General features: G+C 39.9%; 2 protein-coding genes across 3 annotated transcripts in view; one reads left to right on the forward strand and one right to left on the reverse strand.

Moving 5' to 3' along the window:
• LOC133610933 (stonustoxin subunit beta-like) overlaps positions 1 to 12800 on the reverse strand; it is a 460649-nt gene that overhangs the window by 200922 nt on the left and 246927 nt on the right. The gene's annotated exons all lie outside the window — the stretch shown is intronic.
• The window catches only part of LOC133610924 (liprin-alpha-3-like), an 88427-nt gene that overhangs the window by 50243 nt on the left and 25384 nt on the right, over positions 1 to 12800 (forward strand). The window contains exons 5-9 of the mRNA XM_061967694.1: positions 1302 to 1376; positions 3073 to 3132; positions 3289 to 3417; positions 9714 to 9806; positions 10019 to 10071. Of these exons, the coding sequence (XP_061823678.1) occupies positions 1302 to 1376; positions 3073 to 3132; positions 3289 to 3417; positions 9714 to 9806; positions 10019 to 10071 (410 nt within the window). The remainder of the gene's footprint in view (positions 1 to 1301; positions 1377 to 3072; positions 3133 to 3288; positions 3418 to 9713; positions 9807 to 10018; positions 10072 to 12800) is intronic.

Below are 12800 nucleotides of genomic sequence, written 5' to 3' on the forward strand. Positions count from 1 at the left end.
ACCATACAATCCAGCATCAAAGCTAGATTTTAGCTAGCAAACTTCCAACACACTATTGTGAGTTTCTATTGACAATTGTTTTAAACATTTAAAAAAAAAAGTATAATATTTGATAGGGGTGTAACTATTGATCTATATATCAACAGGGATGAAGGGGCATGCTTCCGCACACCTGGGACGCTGTCCGTTGTCAGCGGCGCCAGGGCGGAGAACAGATACTGTATGGCCGAGTCGGGGAACTTTATTTAGCAGATAAATCTACTGTTAAAATGTTTGTTACCGTATTTTTCGGACTATAAGTCGCAGTTTTTTTCATAGTTTGGCCGGGGGTGCGACTTATACTCAGGAGCGACTTATGTGTGAAATTATTAACACATTACCGTAAAATATCAAGTAATATTATTTAGCTAATTCACGCAAGAGACTAGACGTATAAGATTTCATGGGATTTAGCGATTAGGAGTGACAGATTGTTTGGTAAACGTATAGCATGTTCTATATGTTATAGTTATTTGAATGACTCTTACCATAATATGTTACGTTAACATACCAGGCACGTTCTCAGTTGGTTATTTATGCCTCATATAACGTACACTTATTCAGCCTGTTGTTCACTATTCTTTATTTATTTTAAATTGCCTTTCAAATGTCTATTCTTGGTGTTGGATTTTATCAAATAAATTTCCCCAAAAAATGCGACTTATATATGTTTTTTTCCTTCTTTATTATGCATTTTCGGCAGTTGCGACTTATACTCCGGAGCGACTTATACTCCGAAAAATACGGTACTCTAGTTTTATTAAAAATTGCTTGAATGTTTGAAAATGTGAGCAGAACATGATTCCTCTTGTTAATTTAACCTATAGTGTTGGTTGCACTTTATTCAAAAAGGTTGTGAATGCATTGGCCATTAAATGTTAACTTGCTTGTGTGTTTCCTTACAAGTAAAGAACATTAACATGGGAAACTTCACTTGCTGTTTCCAGTATCCTGTGTTTATTTCACAGTCACACTGAAAATTACTGAATCCATTTAAACTCACTGAATCGTTCAGAATCGTATCGTTCTTAAGAAAAAATATCGTCCCTGAATCATATTGGCAACTACAAATTCGAATCGTAGGTCAAACTAATCGTTAAACCCCTAATATTTGACCTTTAATAAACTATTTTGACTTTATAATATCTTCCTTTGGGGTTGTCCCTGTTTGTTCTACTGTGATATGTAATCTTGTAGTCCCCCACTTAACATAATTTAAACAGTGCAAATTGAGTCCCATTTGGCACCGTCCTTTCCTGCAGGTTCGAGAGCGTCTCCGAGTGGCCCTAGAGAGGGTGTCAATGTTGGAGGATCAACTTGCAGCATCTTCTCAAGAGGTAAAGTCATGTAAATTGGTCTCTTTTATTTAACATACAGGTAAAAGCCAGTAAATTAGAATATTTTGAAAAACTTGATTTATTTCAGTAATTGCATTCAAAAGGTGTAACTTGTACATTATATTTATTCATTGCACACAGACTGATGCATTCAAATGTTTATTTCATTTAATTTTGATGATTTGAAGTGGCAACAAATGAAAATCCAAAATTCCGTGTGTCACAAAATTAGAATATTACTTAATGCTAATACAAAAAAGGGATTTTTAGAAATGTTGGCCAACTGAAAAGTATGAAAATGAAAAATATGAGCATGTACAGTACTCAATACTTGGTTGGAGCTCCTTTTGCCTCAATTACTGCGTTAATGCAGCGTGGCATGGAGTCGATGAGTTTCTGGCACTGCTCAGGTGTTATGAGAGCCCAGGTTGCTCTGATAGTGGCCTTCAACTCTTCTGCGTTTTTGGGTCTGGCATTCTGCATCTTCCTTTTCACAATACCCCACAGATTTTCTATGGGGCTAAGGTCAGGGGAGTTGGCGGGCCAATTTAGAACAGAAATACCATGGTCCGTAAACCAGGCACGGGTAGATTTTGCGCTGTGTGCAGGCGCCAAGTCCTGTTGGAACTTGAAATCTCCATCTCCATAGAGCAGGTCAGCAGCAGGAAGCATGAAGTGCTCTAAAACTTGCTGGTAGACGGCTGCGTTGACCCTGGATCTCAGGAAACAGAGTGGACCGACACCAGCAGATGACATGGCACCCCAAACCATCACCCAACCATGCACATTTTGCATTTCCTTTGGAAATCGAGGTCCCAGAGTCTGGAGGAAGACAGGAGAGGCACAGGATCCACGTTGCCTGAAGTCTAGTGTAAAGTTTCCACCATCAGTGATGGTTTGGGGTGCCATGTCATCTGCTGGTGTCGGTCCACTCTGTTTCCTGAGATCCAGGGTCAACGCAGCCGTCTACCAGCAAGTTTTAGAGCACTTCATGCTTCCTGCTGCTGACCTGCTCTATGGAGATGGAGATTTCAAGTTCCAACAGGACTTGGCGCCTGCACACAGCGCAAAATCTACCCGTGCCTGGTTTACGGACCATGGTATTTCTGCTCTAAATTGGCCCGCCAACTCCCCTGACCTTAGCCCCATAGAAAATCTGTGGGGTATTGTGAAAAGGAAGATGCAGAATGCCAGACCCAAAAACGCAGAAGAGTTGAAGGCCACTATCAGAGCAACCTGGGCTCTCATAACACCTGAGCAGTGCCAGAAACTCATCGACTCCATGCCACGCCGCATTAACGCAGTAATTGAGGCAAAAGGAGCTCCAACCAAGTATTGAGTATTGTACATGCTCATATTTTTCATTTTCATACTTTTCAGTTGGCCAACATTTCTAAAAATCCCTTTTTTGTATTAGCCTTAAGTAATATTCTAATTTTGTGACACACGGAATTTTGGATTTTCATTTGTTGCCACTTCAAATCATCAAAATTAAATGAAATAAACATTTGAATGCATCAGTCTGTGCAATGAATAAATATAATGTACAAGTTACACCTTTTGAATGCAATTACTGAAATAAATCAAGTTTTTCAAAATATTCTAATTTACCGGCTTTTACCTGTATATTCCCACGTGACAATACTCATTTGTGTTGTCTCTTTGCCTGCTTTGTCTCCCTCTTTTTTTGTTCTAGGTCATCTCTTTACGAGACCAAATTAAAAGGCGTCAACAAGGAGTGGACAGCGGGAAAGATGTAAGGGAGGGTTTTATGGATGTTTGTTCCAGTTGTTTTAGTTTTTGTATACGTGAAGTAGAAAAGTAGATGTACGGGTATCATCGTGTATCAGTGTGATTTTAACTTCTTAGCAAATCTTGCTCTAATTTTTTTTTTATGTTGTCGCCATCACAGCGACTTCCCAATGGCCCTGCCTCTGGCCTGGAGGACAGCGAGCTGGAAAGACAGCGGGAAGGAGAGATAGAGCGACAGAGAGCTGAACTCTCCCAGCTGAGGGAGAGGCTGGCCCTCATGTGCCGGCAGGTGAGTGTGTGGATGTATTTCTTTCCGTGCATATGCTTTTTTTCATAGACATTTTTGAGGTAACCTGAAGGGGGCTGTTAACAGGAAGTGCCCTCGCATTCAGACACATTTTGAGGACCTCTGTAATATAGCACATTTAGACAAGTAAAAGGCAAACAACATTGTACAAACCCCGTTTCCATATGAGTTGGGAAATTGTGTTAGATGTAAATATAAACGGAATACAATGATTTGCAAATCCTTTTCAACCCATATTCAATTGAATGCACTACAAAGACAAGATATTTGATGTTCAAACTCATAAACTTTATTTTTTTTTTGCAAATAAAAATTAACTTAGAATTTCATGACTTTTCTTTTAACAACACTCAATAAACGATTGGGAACTGAGGAAACTAATTGTTGAAGCTTTGAAAGTGGAATTCTTTCCCATTCTTGTTTTATGTAGAGCTTCAGTCGTTCAACAGTCCGGGGTCTCCGCCGTCGTATTTTACGCTTCATAATGCGCCACACATTTTCGATGGGAGACAGGTCTGGACTGCAGGCAGACCAGGAAAGTACCCGCACTCTTTTTTTTTATGAAGCCACCACGCTGTTGTAACACGTGCTGAATGTGGCTTGGCACTGTCTTGCTGAAATAAGCAGGGGCGTCCATGAAAAAGACGACGCTTAGATGGCAGGATATGTTGTTCCAAAACCTGTATGTACTTTTCAGCATTAATGGTGCCTTCACAGATGTGTAAGTTACCCATGCCTTGGGCACTAATGCACCCCCATACCATCACAGATGCTGGCTTTTGAACTTTGCGTCGATAACAGTCTGGATGGTTCGCTTCCCCTTTGGTCCGGATGACACGATGTCGAATATTTCCAAAACCAATTTGAAATGTGGACTCGTCAGACCACAGAACACTTTTCATGAGTCCATCTTAGATGATCTCGGGCCCAGAGAAGCCGGCTGCGCTTCTGGATGTTGTTGATAAATGGCTTTCGCTTTGCATAGTAGAGCTTTAACTTGCACTTACAGATGTAGCGACAAACTGTATTTAGTGACAGTGCTTTTCTGAAGTGTTCCTGAGCCCATGTGGTGATATCCTTTAGAGATTGATGTCGGTTTTTGGTACAGTGCCGTCTGAGGGATCGAAGGTCACGGTCATTCAATGTTGGTTTCCGGCCATGCGCTTACGTGGAGTGATTTCTCCAGATTCTCTGAACTTTTTGATGATATTATGGACCGTAGATGTTGAAATCCCTAAATTTCTTGCAATTGCACTTTGAGAAACGTTGTTCTTAAACTGTTTGACTATTTGCTTACGCAGTTGTAGACAAAGGGGTGTACCTCGCCCTATCCTTTCTTGTGAAAGACTGAGCATTTTTTGGGAAGCTGTTTTTATACCCAATCATGGCACCCACCTGTTCCCAATTAGCCTGCACACCTGTGGGATGTTCCAAATAAATGTTTGATGAGCATTCCTCAACTTTATCAGTATTTATTGCCACCTTTCCCAACTTCTTTGTCACGTGTTGCTGGCATCAAATTCTAAAGTTAATGATTATTTGCAAAAAAAAAAATGTTTATCAGTTTGAACGTCAAATATGTTGTCTTTGTTGCATATTCAACTGAATATGGGTTGAAAATGATTCGCAAAACATTGTATTCCGTTTATATTTACATCCAACACAATTTCCCAACTCATATGGAAACGGGGTTTGTAATAGAATCAGATTACGGACAACCAATACGGATACGGAACTAACATCTCAACATTGATGGCATTAATCGAAGTTACAGAAGAAATTACTAACGCAAAAGAGCACAGAAAGCATGCAGCTGCAGTGTTTATCAACTTAAAAACATATGTCATAATCATTCATAATATCCTAATTAGAAAATTATAACAGTATGGCATCATGAGGGCTTGTCTTGAACTGGGTAAGAAGCTACTTAACAAACAGGAAGACATACTTAAAGCAAGGCGAACAAACAGCTAAAGCTCTAAATCCAGCTTGCAGCGGACCCCAGGGATCAATACTGGGACCAAAACTGTTCAATTTCAATAGACAATATTTGCAAAGTTACAAAGGACTTACTATTTGCAGACGATACGACTGCATTTTGTTCAGTAGAGAACACAGAAAAAAGTTAATCCTTAAATCTAAGTAAATCTAAAATAAATACAGTCAAACTTAAATTGACATCTACGGTAATTTAAAACATACAACATAAGGTAGAAAGAAATACTCCACTAATGAATAATGCTAAATATGTCTGTGTTGGCCACTTATCCAGGGTGTACTCCGCCGCCTTCTGCCCGTGTGCAACTGAGATAGGCTCCAGCACCCCCCGCGACTCCGTAAGGGACAAGCGGTAGAAAATGGATGGTTTTGACCAAAAATGTGTCTTAATTGTCAACTTATGGCTAATGTTACCACAGCTAAGTTATTGCGTAGAAATATGGGGTAATAACTACAAAAGTACGCTTAATTTACTAATTGTGTAACAAAAAAGATCAGTTAAAATAATTCACAATGTTGATAATAGAGAACATTCAAACCCTTTATTTAATTAATCAAAATTATTGAACTTCAATGACTTAGTGCATTTGCAAAAAGCTGAAATTATGCAGAGAGCAAACTATAACCAGCTACCCAAGAATCTACAATTTTTCTCGACAAATATTTTACTTAAATATCTGTGTGCATGTAGAACACTCAAAACCTTTAGCATATCAGTACTTGGAGTTAAATGATGGACAATATAATAATGTACTCATAACAATCTAGTAATAGGATCCAGTTTAAGAACATTTTACAAGGAAGATAAACATCTTGATCCTCTGTGAAAAATTTGAAATTTGAAAAACAACTATTCATTCATGAGAAATGTATTTATCAATGTATTTACTTTTTTCTTTTGTATTTGTTTTTGTTGTAGAGTAAGGAGAGGACGAGAACAAACAATTGTCCTACACATTGTTGTGAAACGGGGGTAGAATTAGATTAACCTAATTTCTTTTTACACCTTTTAATGTGAAACAAAAAAATATAATGTAACATATTGTAACTGGATTCCATCCATCCATCCATCTTCTTCCGCTTATCCGAGGTCGGGTCGCGGGGGCAGCAGCCTAAGCAGGGAAGCCCAGACTTCCCTCTCCCCAGCCACTTCGTCCAGCTCCTCCCGGGGGATCCCGAGGCGTTCCTAGGCCAGCCGGGAGACATAGTCTTCCCAACGTGTCCTGGGTCTTCCTCGTGGCCTCCTACCGGTCGGACATGCCCTAAACACCTCCTTAGGGAGGCGCTCGGGTGGCATCCTGACCAGATGCCCGAACCACCTCATCTGGCTCCTCTCGATGTGGAGGAGCAGCGGCTTTACTTTGAGCTCCCCCCGGATGACAGAGCTTCTCACCCTATCTCTAAGGGAGAGCCCCGCCACCCGGCGGAGGAAACTCATTTCGGCCGCTTGTACCCGTGATCTTGTCCTTTCGGTCATAACCCAAAGCTCATGACCATAGGTGAGGATGGGAACGTAGATCGACCGGTAAATTGAGAGCTTTGCCTTCCGGCTCAGCTCCTTCTTCACCACAACGGATCGATACAGCGTCCGCATTACTGAAGACGCCGCACCGATCCGCCTGTCGATCTCACGATCCACTCTTCCCTCACTCGTGAACAAGACTCCGAGGTACTTGAACTCCTCCACTTGGGGCAAGATCTCCTCCCCAACCCGGAGATGGCACTCCACCCTTTTCCGGACGAGAACCATGGACTCGGACTTGGAGGTGCTGATTCTCATCCCAGTCGCAGCTGAGTAACTGGATTCATGTTCAAAATAAACTAAAACCAAAGACATTTCAGAAAAGTACTGTATTAGACAGCAAACACACTCTCATTTATTTATTTATACCGTTTGTTATTTTGTAACTTTTTAAATGTAAGTTATACGTTAAGCTCTGAGTCAACAGTACAAAAAAGTCCAGAAAATTATATTACTCTTAGTTTAAATACACACATTAACATTAAGCAAGTGTATGAAGTGAGGGACTACTGAAGGAGCTGTCCTTATGTTTATTTTGCTAAATGATTTTATTGGTAATCTGGTTGTATTGCCAAACTGTGTAGCAGTTGTTTCCAGAGGTGGGACCAAGTCATTGTTTTGCAAGTCACAAGTAAGTCTCAAGTCTTTGCCCTCAAGTCCGAGTCAAGTCCCGAGTCAAGACAGGCAAGCCCCGAGTCAAGTCCAAAGTCAAGACTGGAAAGTCTCAAGTCAAGTCCTAAGTCCTGCATTTTGAGTTTCGAGTCCTTTCAAGTCCTTTTAACCACAGACTAATATATTAACACAGATTGTGTATGCTTTTCAAACGCTGTATTTATTTATTAAAACAAGTGCATTTTAAATTGCAGGAAAGAAAATTGTGCTGACATTGCACTTCATAATAGCACTATTAACCAGTCATTTTAAACATTAACTCATTCCTTTACAGAACAAACACATTGAAAAATAAAGTGCAAATGTACTTATTTGTACAAAAGTGTTAACATTGAAAAAACATGACATATACGTGAACATAACAAAAAAGTTGTACTTTTTATATGGCAGGGCCCTATGCTGCATTGCATTTGCAAAAGACCAAATTAGCCAACAGTCTGTCAGTCATTTGTGCACGATGGGGGCGTAGTATGATGCCACCATGGCTGAAAACTCGCTCCACTGGAGCACTGGAGGCAGGCACTGCCAAGACTCTCATGGCCACTCGGAACAGTGAAGGAAGAGTCTTCATGTTCAATGCCCAGAACAAAAGGGGGAGATAGTTTTTTTGGGTTGGTGCACTACTTGTAAGTGTATCTTGTGTTTTTTATGTTGATTTAATTAAAAAAAGAAAAAATATATATATATATTTCTTGTGCGGCCCGATACCAATCGATCCATGGACCAGTACCGGGCCGCGGCCCGGTGGTTGGGGACCACTGAGGTAAACAACCAACAGTATGTCAGAAAGCTAGCTAAAACGGTACACATATTCATAATATAGTATACATTTTAACTGACCTTTATTTTACTATTTTTGTCTTTTTTTAGGTGGCTAAAATACGCGGTGCTGCTGACCGCCGTCTAACGTTACGTGTGATATATTGACTAACGTAACCCTGCTTAAAAAATCACTGAACAAAAAGTATGAATAAGGTAGTGAACTGCAACAGATTCCCTTGTTTGCAATAACGTTATAACGTTAGCAGTGAGTTTACAGCCTCACTGATTTAACTACACAGCAAATAAAAGTCACGTTACTTAGCCAATAAACGTTATCTTACATTCAAAACTTACCGTTCTTTGTGCAACTTCAAATGCCGGACGAAGTTGGAAGTTGTTGCCTCTCCATCAGTCATTTTCGAACCGCATGTGTTGCATACTGCAAACCGTTTTGTGTTGACCACCTCGTAATTTTTATACCCAAACGAAATTATTTTAGGTATCATTTTTTGTTCACTGGCGTGTGGTTTGGACATGTCTTCTTCGTTGGTTGTCCTGCAATTTGATTGGATGAATGCTGTGTGATGAAAACAAAGTAGATCTAATTTGATTGGCTGTTGTACTGAGACCACACCAGCTGACACACGCAACGCTGATAGACAAGTACACAATGAAAAATACGGAGCGCTCCCGAATAACTTTTTCATCTTTGGGTTTTGGGGAAAGTAGCAAGTCATGTCAAGTCATGTCAATTCAAAAGTCCAAGTGAAGTCACAAGTCATTGATGTTAAAGTCTAAGTCGAGTTGCAAGTCTTTTTACATTTTGTCAAGTCGAGTCTAAAGTCATCAAATTCATGACTCGAGTCTGACTCGAGTCCAAGTCATGTGACTCGAGTCCACACCTCTGGTTGTTTCTAACATGAAATCCCATCTTGTGGGCACTAGTGTATTGCAACTGCATTTCAAAGCAATACAAATAACCTATAAAGTGTTCACTAATGTGCAATTTCACTAAGCCAAGCAGTGGATGACATCCTGTGGCATCACTTGATGAGTAAGTGATGAAAGGTTTTGCCCTTTAACATCCATCTGACTGGTTGGAGGGTGAGATGCTTAATGAGACAAATGTGTGGGTTTTCAAGTCAGCATGTTATGCTGATGTCAAGTTGGCTTTTTAAGGGTGTTACAAAAGACCCGATGGCCACTTGGTAATGAATCACTGTCACTATTTATTTACACTCTTGCCGCCGTGGGAGTGGACACTGACTCACCTTGATCTGTTCAATCTTTGTTGTCTTGTGTCCCTTTTGTGGCGTCGCGTCAGGTCAGTGAAATTGAGGAACAGCTTGCGGCCGCCAGGAGGGAGGTGACGAAGTCGGAGGAAGCCAATCAGAAGCTGCAACGGGAAGTGAAAGAGGTCTGTTGGGTCAATCTGTCGTTCAGTGGCAAAATCCCTGATCTCCCTTCACAACAGGGGGCTCCCGGTGTATAACTGAACATAATGGGAATACAGTATGTTATAGAACACAAGTCAAAACTATAAAATCTTCATATTTTTCACATACGGTACATAGTTAAACTTTCCATTATATATATATCAGTTTTATGGTGCATTTCTATGTTTTATAGGCCCTTTGCCAAAGGGAGGACATGGAAGAAAGGATTACAACCCTGGAACGCAGGCAAGCTTTATTGATACCTGTGAACATTTGAATTTGAAAACAAAGAGCCTGTGTTACGTCAATGTACAGGTAAAAGCTAGTAAATTAGAATATTTTGAAAAACTTGATTTATTTCAGTAATTGCATTCAAAAGGTGTAACTTGTACAATATATTTATTCATGGCACCCCAAACCATCACTGATGGTGGAAACTTTACACTAGACTTCAGGCAACGTGGATCCTGTGCCTCTCCTGTCTTCCTCCAGACTCTGGGACCTCGATTTCCAAAGGAAATGCAAAATTTGCATGGTTGGGTGATGGTTTGGGGTGCCATGTCATCTGCTGGTGTCGGTCCACTCGGTTTCCTGAGATCCAGGGTCAACGCAGCCGTCTACCAGCAAGTTTTAGAGCACTTCATGCTTCCTGCTGCTGACCTGCTCTATGGAGATGGAGATTTCAAGTTCCAACAGGACTTGGCGCCTGCACACAGCGCAAAATCTACCCGTGCCTGGTTTACGGACCATGGTATTTCTGTTCTAAATTGGCCCGCCAACTCCCCTGACCTTAGCCCCATAGAAAATCTGTGGGGTATTGTGAAAAGGAAGATGCAGAATGCCAGACCCAAAAACGCAGAAGAGTTGAAGGCCACTATCAGAGCAACCTGGGCTCTCATAAGACCTGAGCAGTGCCAGAAACTCATCGACTCCATGCCACGCCGCATTAACGCAGTAATTGAGGCAAAAGGAGCTCCAACCAAGTATTGAGTAATGTACATGCTCATATTTTTCATTTTCATACTTTTCAGTTGGCCAACATTTCTAAAAATCCCTTTTTTGTATTAGCATTAAGTAATATTCTAATTTTGTGACACACGGAATTTTGGATTTTCATTTGTTGCCACTTCAAATCATCAAAATTAAATGAAATAAACATTTGAATGCATCAGTCTGTGTGCAATGAATAAATATAATGTACAAGTTACACCTTTTGAATGCAATTACTGAAATAAATCAAGTTTTTCAAAATATTCTAATTTACTGGCTTTTACCTGTATTTTAAGTGTTGCCAAGCGAACCTGAAGCTTTGCTACTGATTGATTGATTGAATTATTTATTTCAAACCTGCACAGTACAACAACACACACTTTTTTTTTTTTAAACATTTTGGCAGGGACATTTATGCAAGGCTTGAAAGGGGGTTGGATGAAGCAGATGCTTATAATATCCCAACCCCTCTCACTCATTCCACATTTAACATAAACAATATAATACAAGAACAATACTATACAAACAAAAACAAGAAAAACTCCTGTACACTAACAATACAATAGTACCACTGTTACTATAAAACAAGACAAGACGAGACAAAACACACACACACACACACACACATACACACACACACACAGGCCCAAACACTCTCCGACCATACACCTCTCTCCCATCGCTCTGTGCTGAGGGCATCACTCTCTTTCCTCCTCGTACTTCTTCAGTACTTCTTTTTTAAACAGTCTTTTAAATGTAATCATGTTAGAACAGGTTTTTAACTCGTCCCCTAAGTTGTTCCACAGACTGACTCCACGCACTGAAATGCACATTGATTTTAAAGTTGTTCTAAATTTTGGCAAATATAATTTGTTGTTTCCTCTTAGACTGTAACTATGATGAGCATCTCTATCCTGGAATAGGTTCTGTATATTGGATGGTAGAGAGTTTTGGGATGCCCTAAACATAATTTGAGCAGTTTTAAAATTGATCACATCGTGCAGTTTAAGTTGCTTTAACTCCATGAATAGTGGATTTGAATGATGTAAGTAGTGAACATTGGACACAATCCTAATGGCCTTTTTCTGCAGAGTGACTAAAGGCTGTAGATGGGATTTATAACAATTTCCCCAGACTTCAACACAATAGTTTAGATATGACATAATAAATGAATGATACAATAAAAGCAGAGCATTGGTGTTCAATAAATGACATGATCTCCTCATCATTCCAACACATTTAGCAACTTTTGTCCTCAGGTAATTTATATGAGGCTTCCATGATATATTTTCATCTATTACCACTCCTAAGAATGAATTTTGTTGAACATATTCTATTGGTGTATCATCAATAACAATCCTGATGGGTATTTCACTTCTGCGATTGCTAAAGAGCATGATTTTGGTCTTCTTTAAATTGAGAGACAATTTGTTGGTATTAAACCAAGTTTTTAACTTGATCATCTCCTCAGTTACAGAGGCCAGAAGTTGCCTAACGTCGTCACCTGCACATGTAATGGTTGTGTCGTCAGCAAAGAGGATGAACTTCAGCAGTGTTGATACTTTACATATTTCATTGATATACATTATAAATAGTGTGGGTCCCAGTATCGACCCCTGGGGGACTCCACAGGTTATGTTCATGAGTGTAGATTGATGTTGGTCGATCTGAACAATCTGCTGTCTCTCATTCAAGTAGCTCTTCAGCCATTTCCCTGCCACTCCCCTTATGCCATAGTTTTCCAGTTTGTTTACCAAAATCTGGTGGTCAATGGTATCGAAAGCCTTTTGCAGGTCAATAAAAATTCCTAAAACAAATTAGTTTTTCTCGATACCATTAGTAATGTTCTCTATTAGATCACTTAAAGCTAATGAAGTTGACCTATTTTGTCGGAACCCATATTGACAATCAGATAATAATGTGTGTTTTTCAATGAAGCCACGAAGTCTATTATCAAATAATTTTTCCAAAATTTTTGACAACTG

The sequence above is a fragment of the Nerophis lumbriciformis genome, linkage group LG11 (assembly GCF_033978685.3).
Source record: "Nerophis lumbriciformis linkage group LG11, RoL_Nlum_v2.1, whole genome shotgun sequence".
Taxonomy (NCBI): domain Eukaryota; kingdom Metazoa; phylum Chordata; class Actinopteri; order Syngnathiformes; family Syngnathidae; genus Nerophis; species Nerophis lumbriciformis.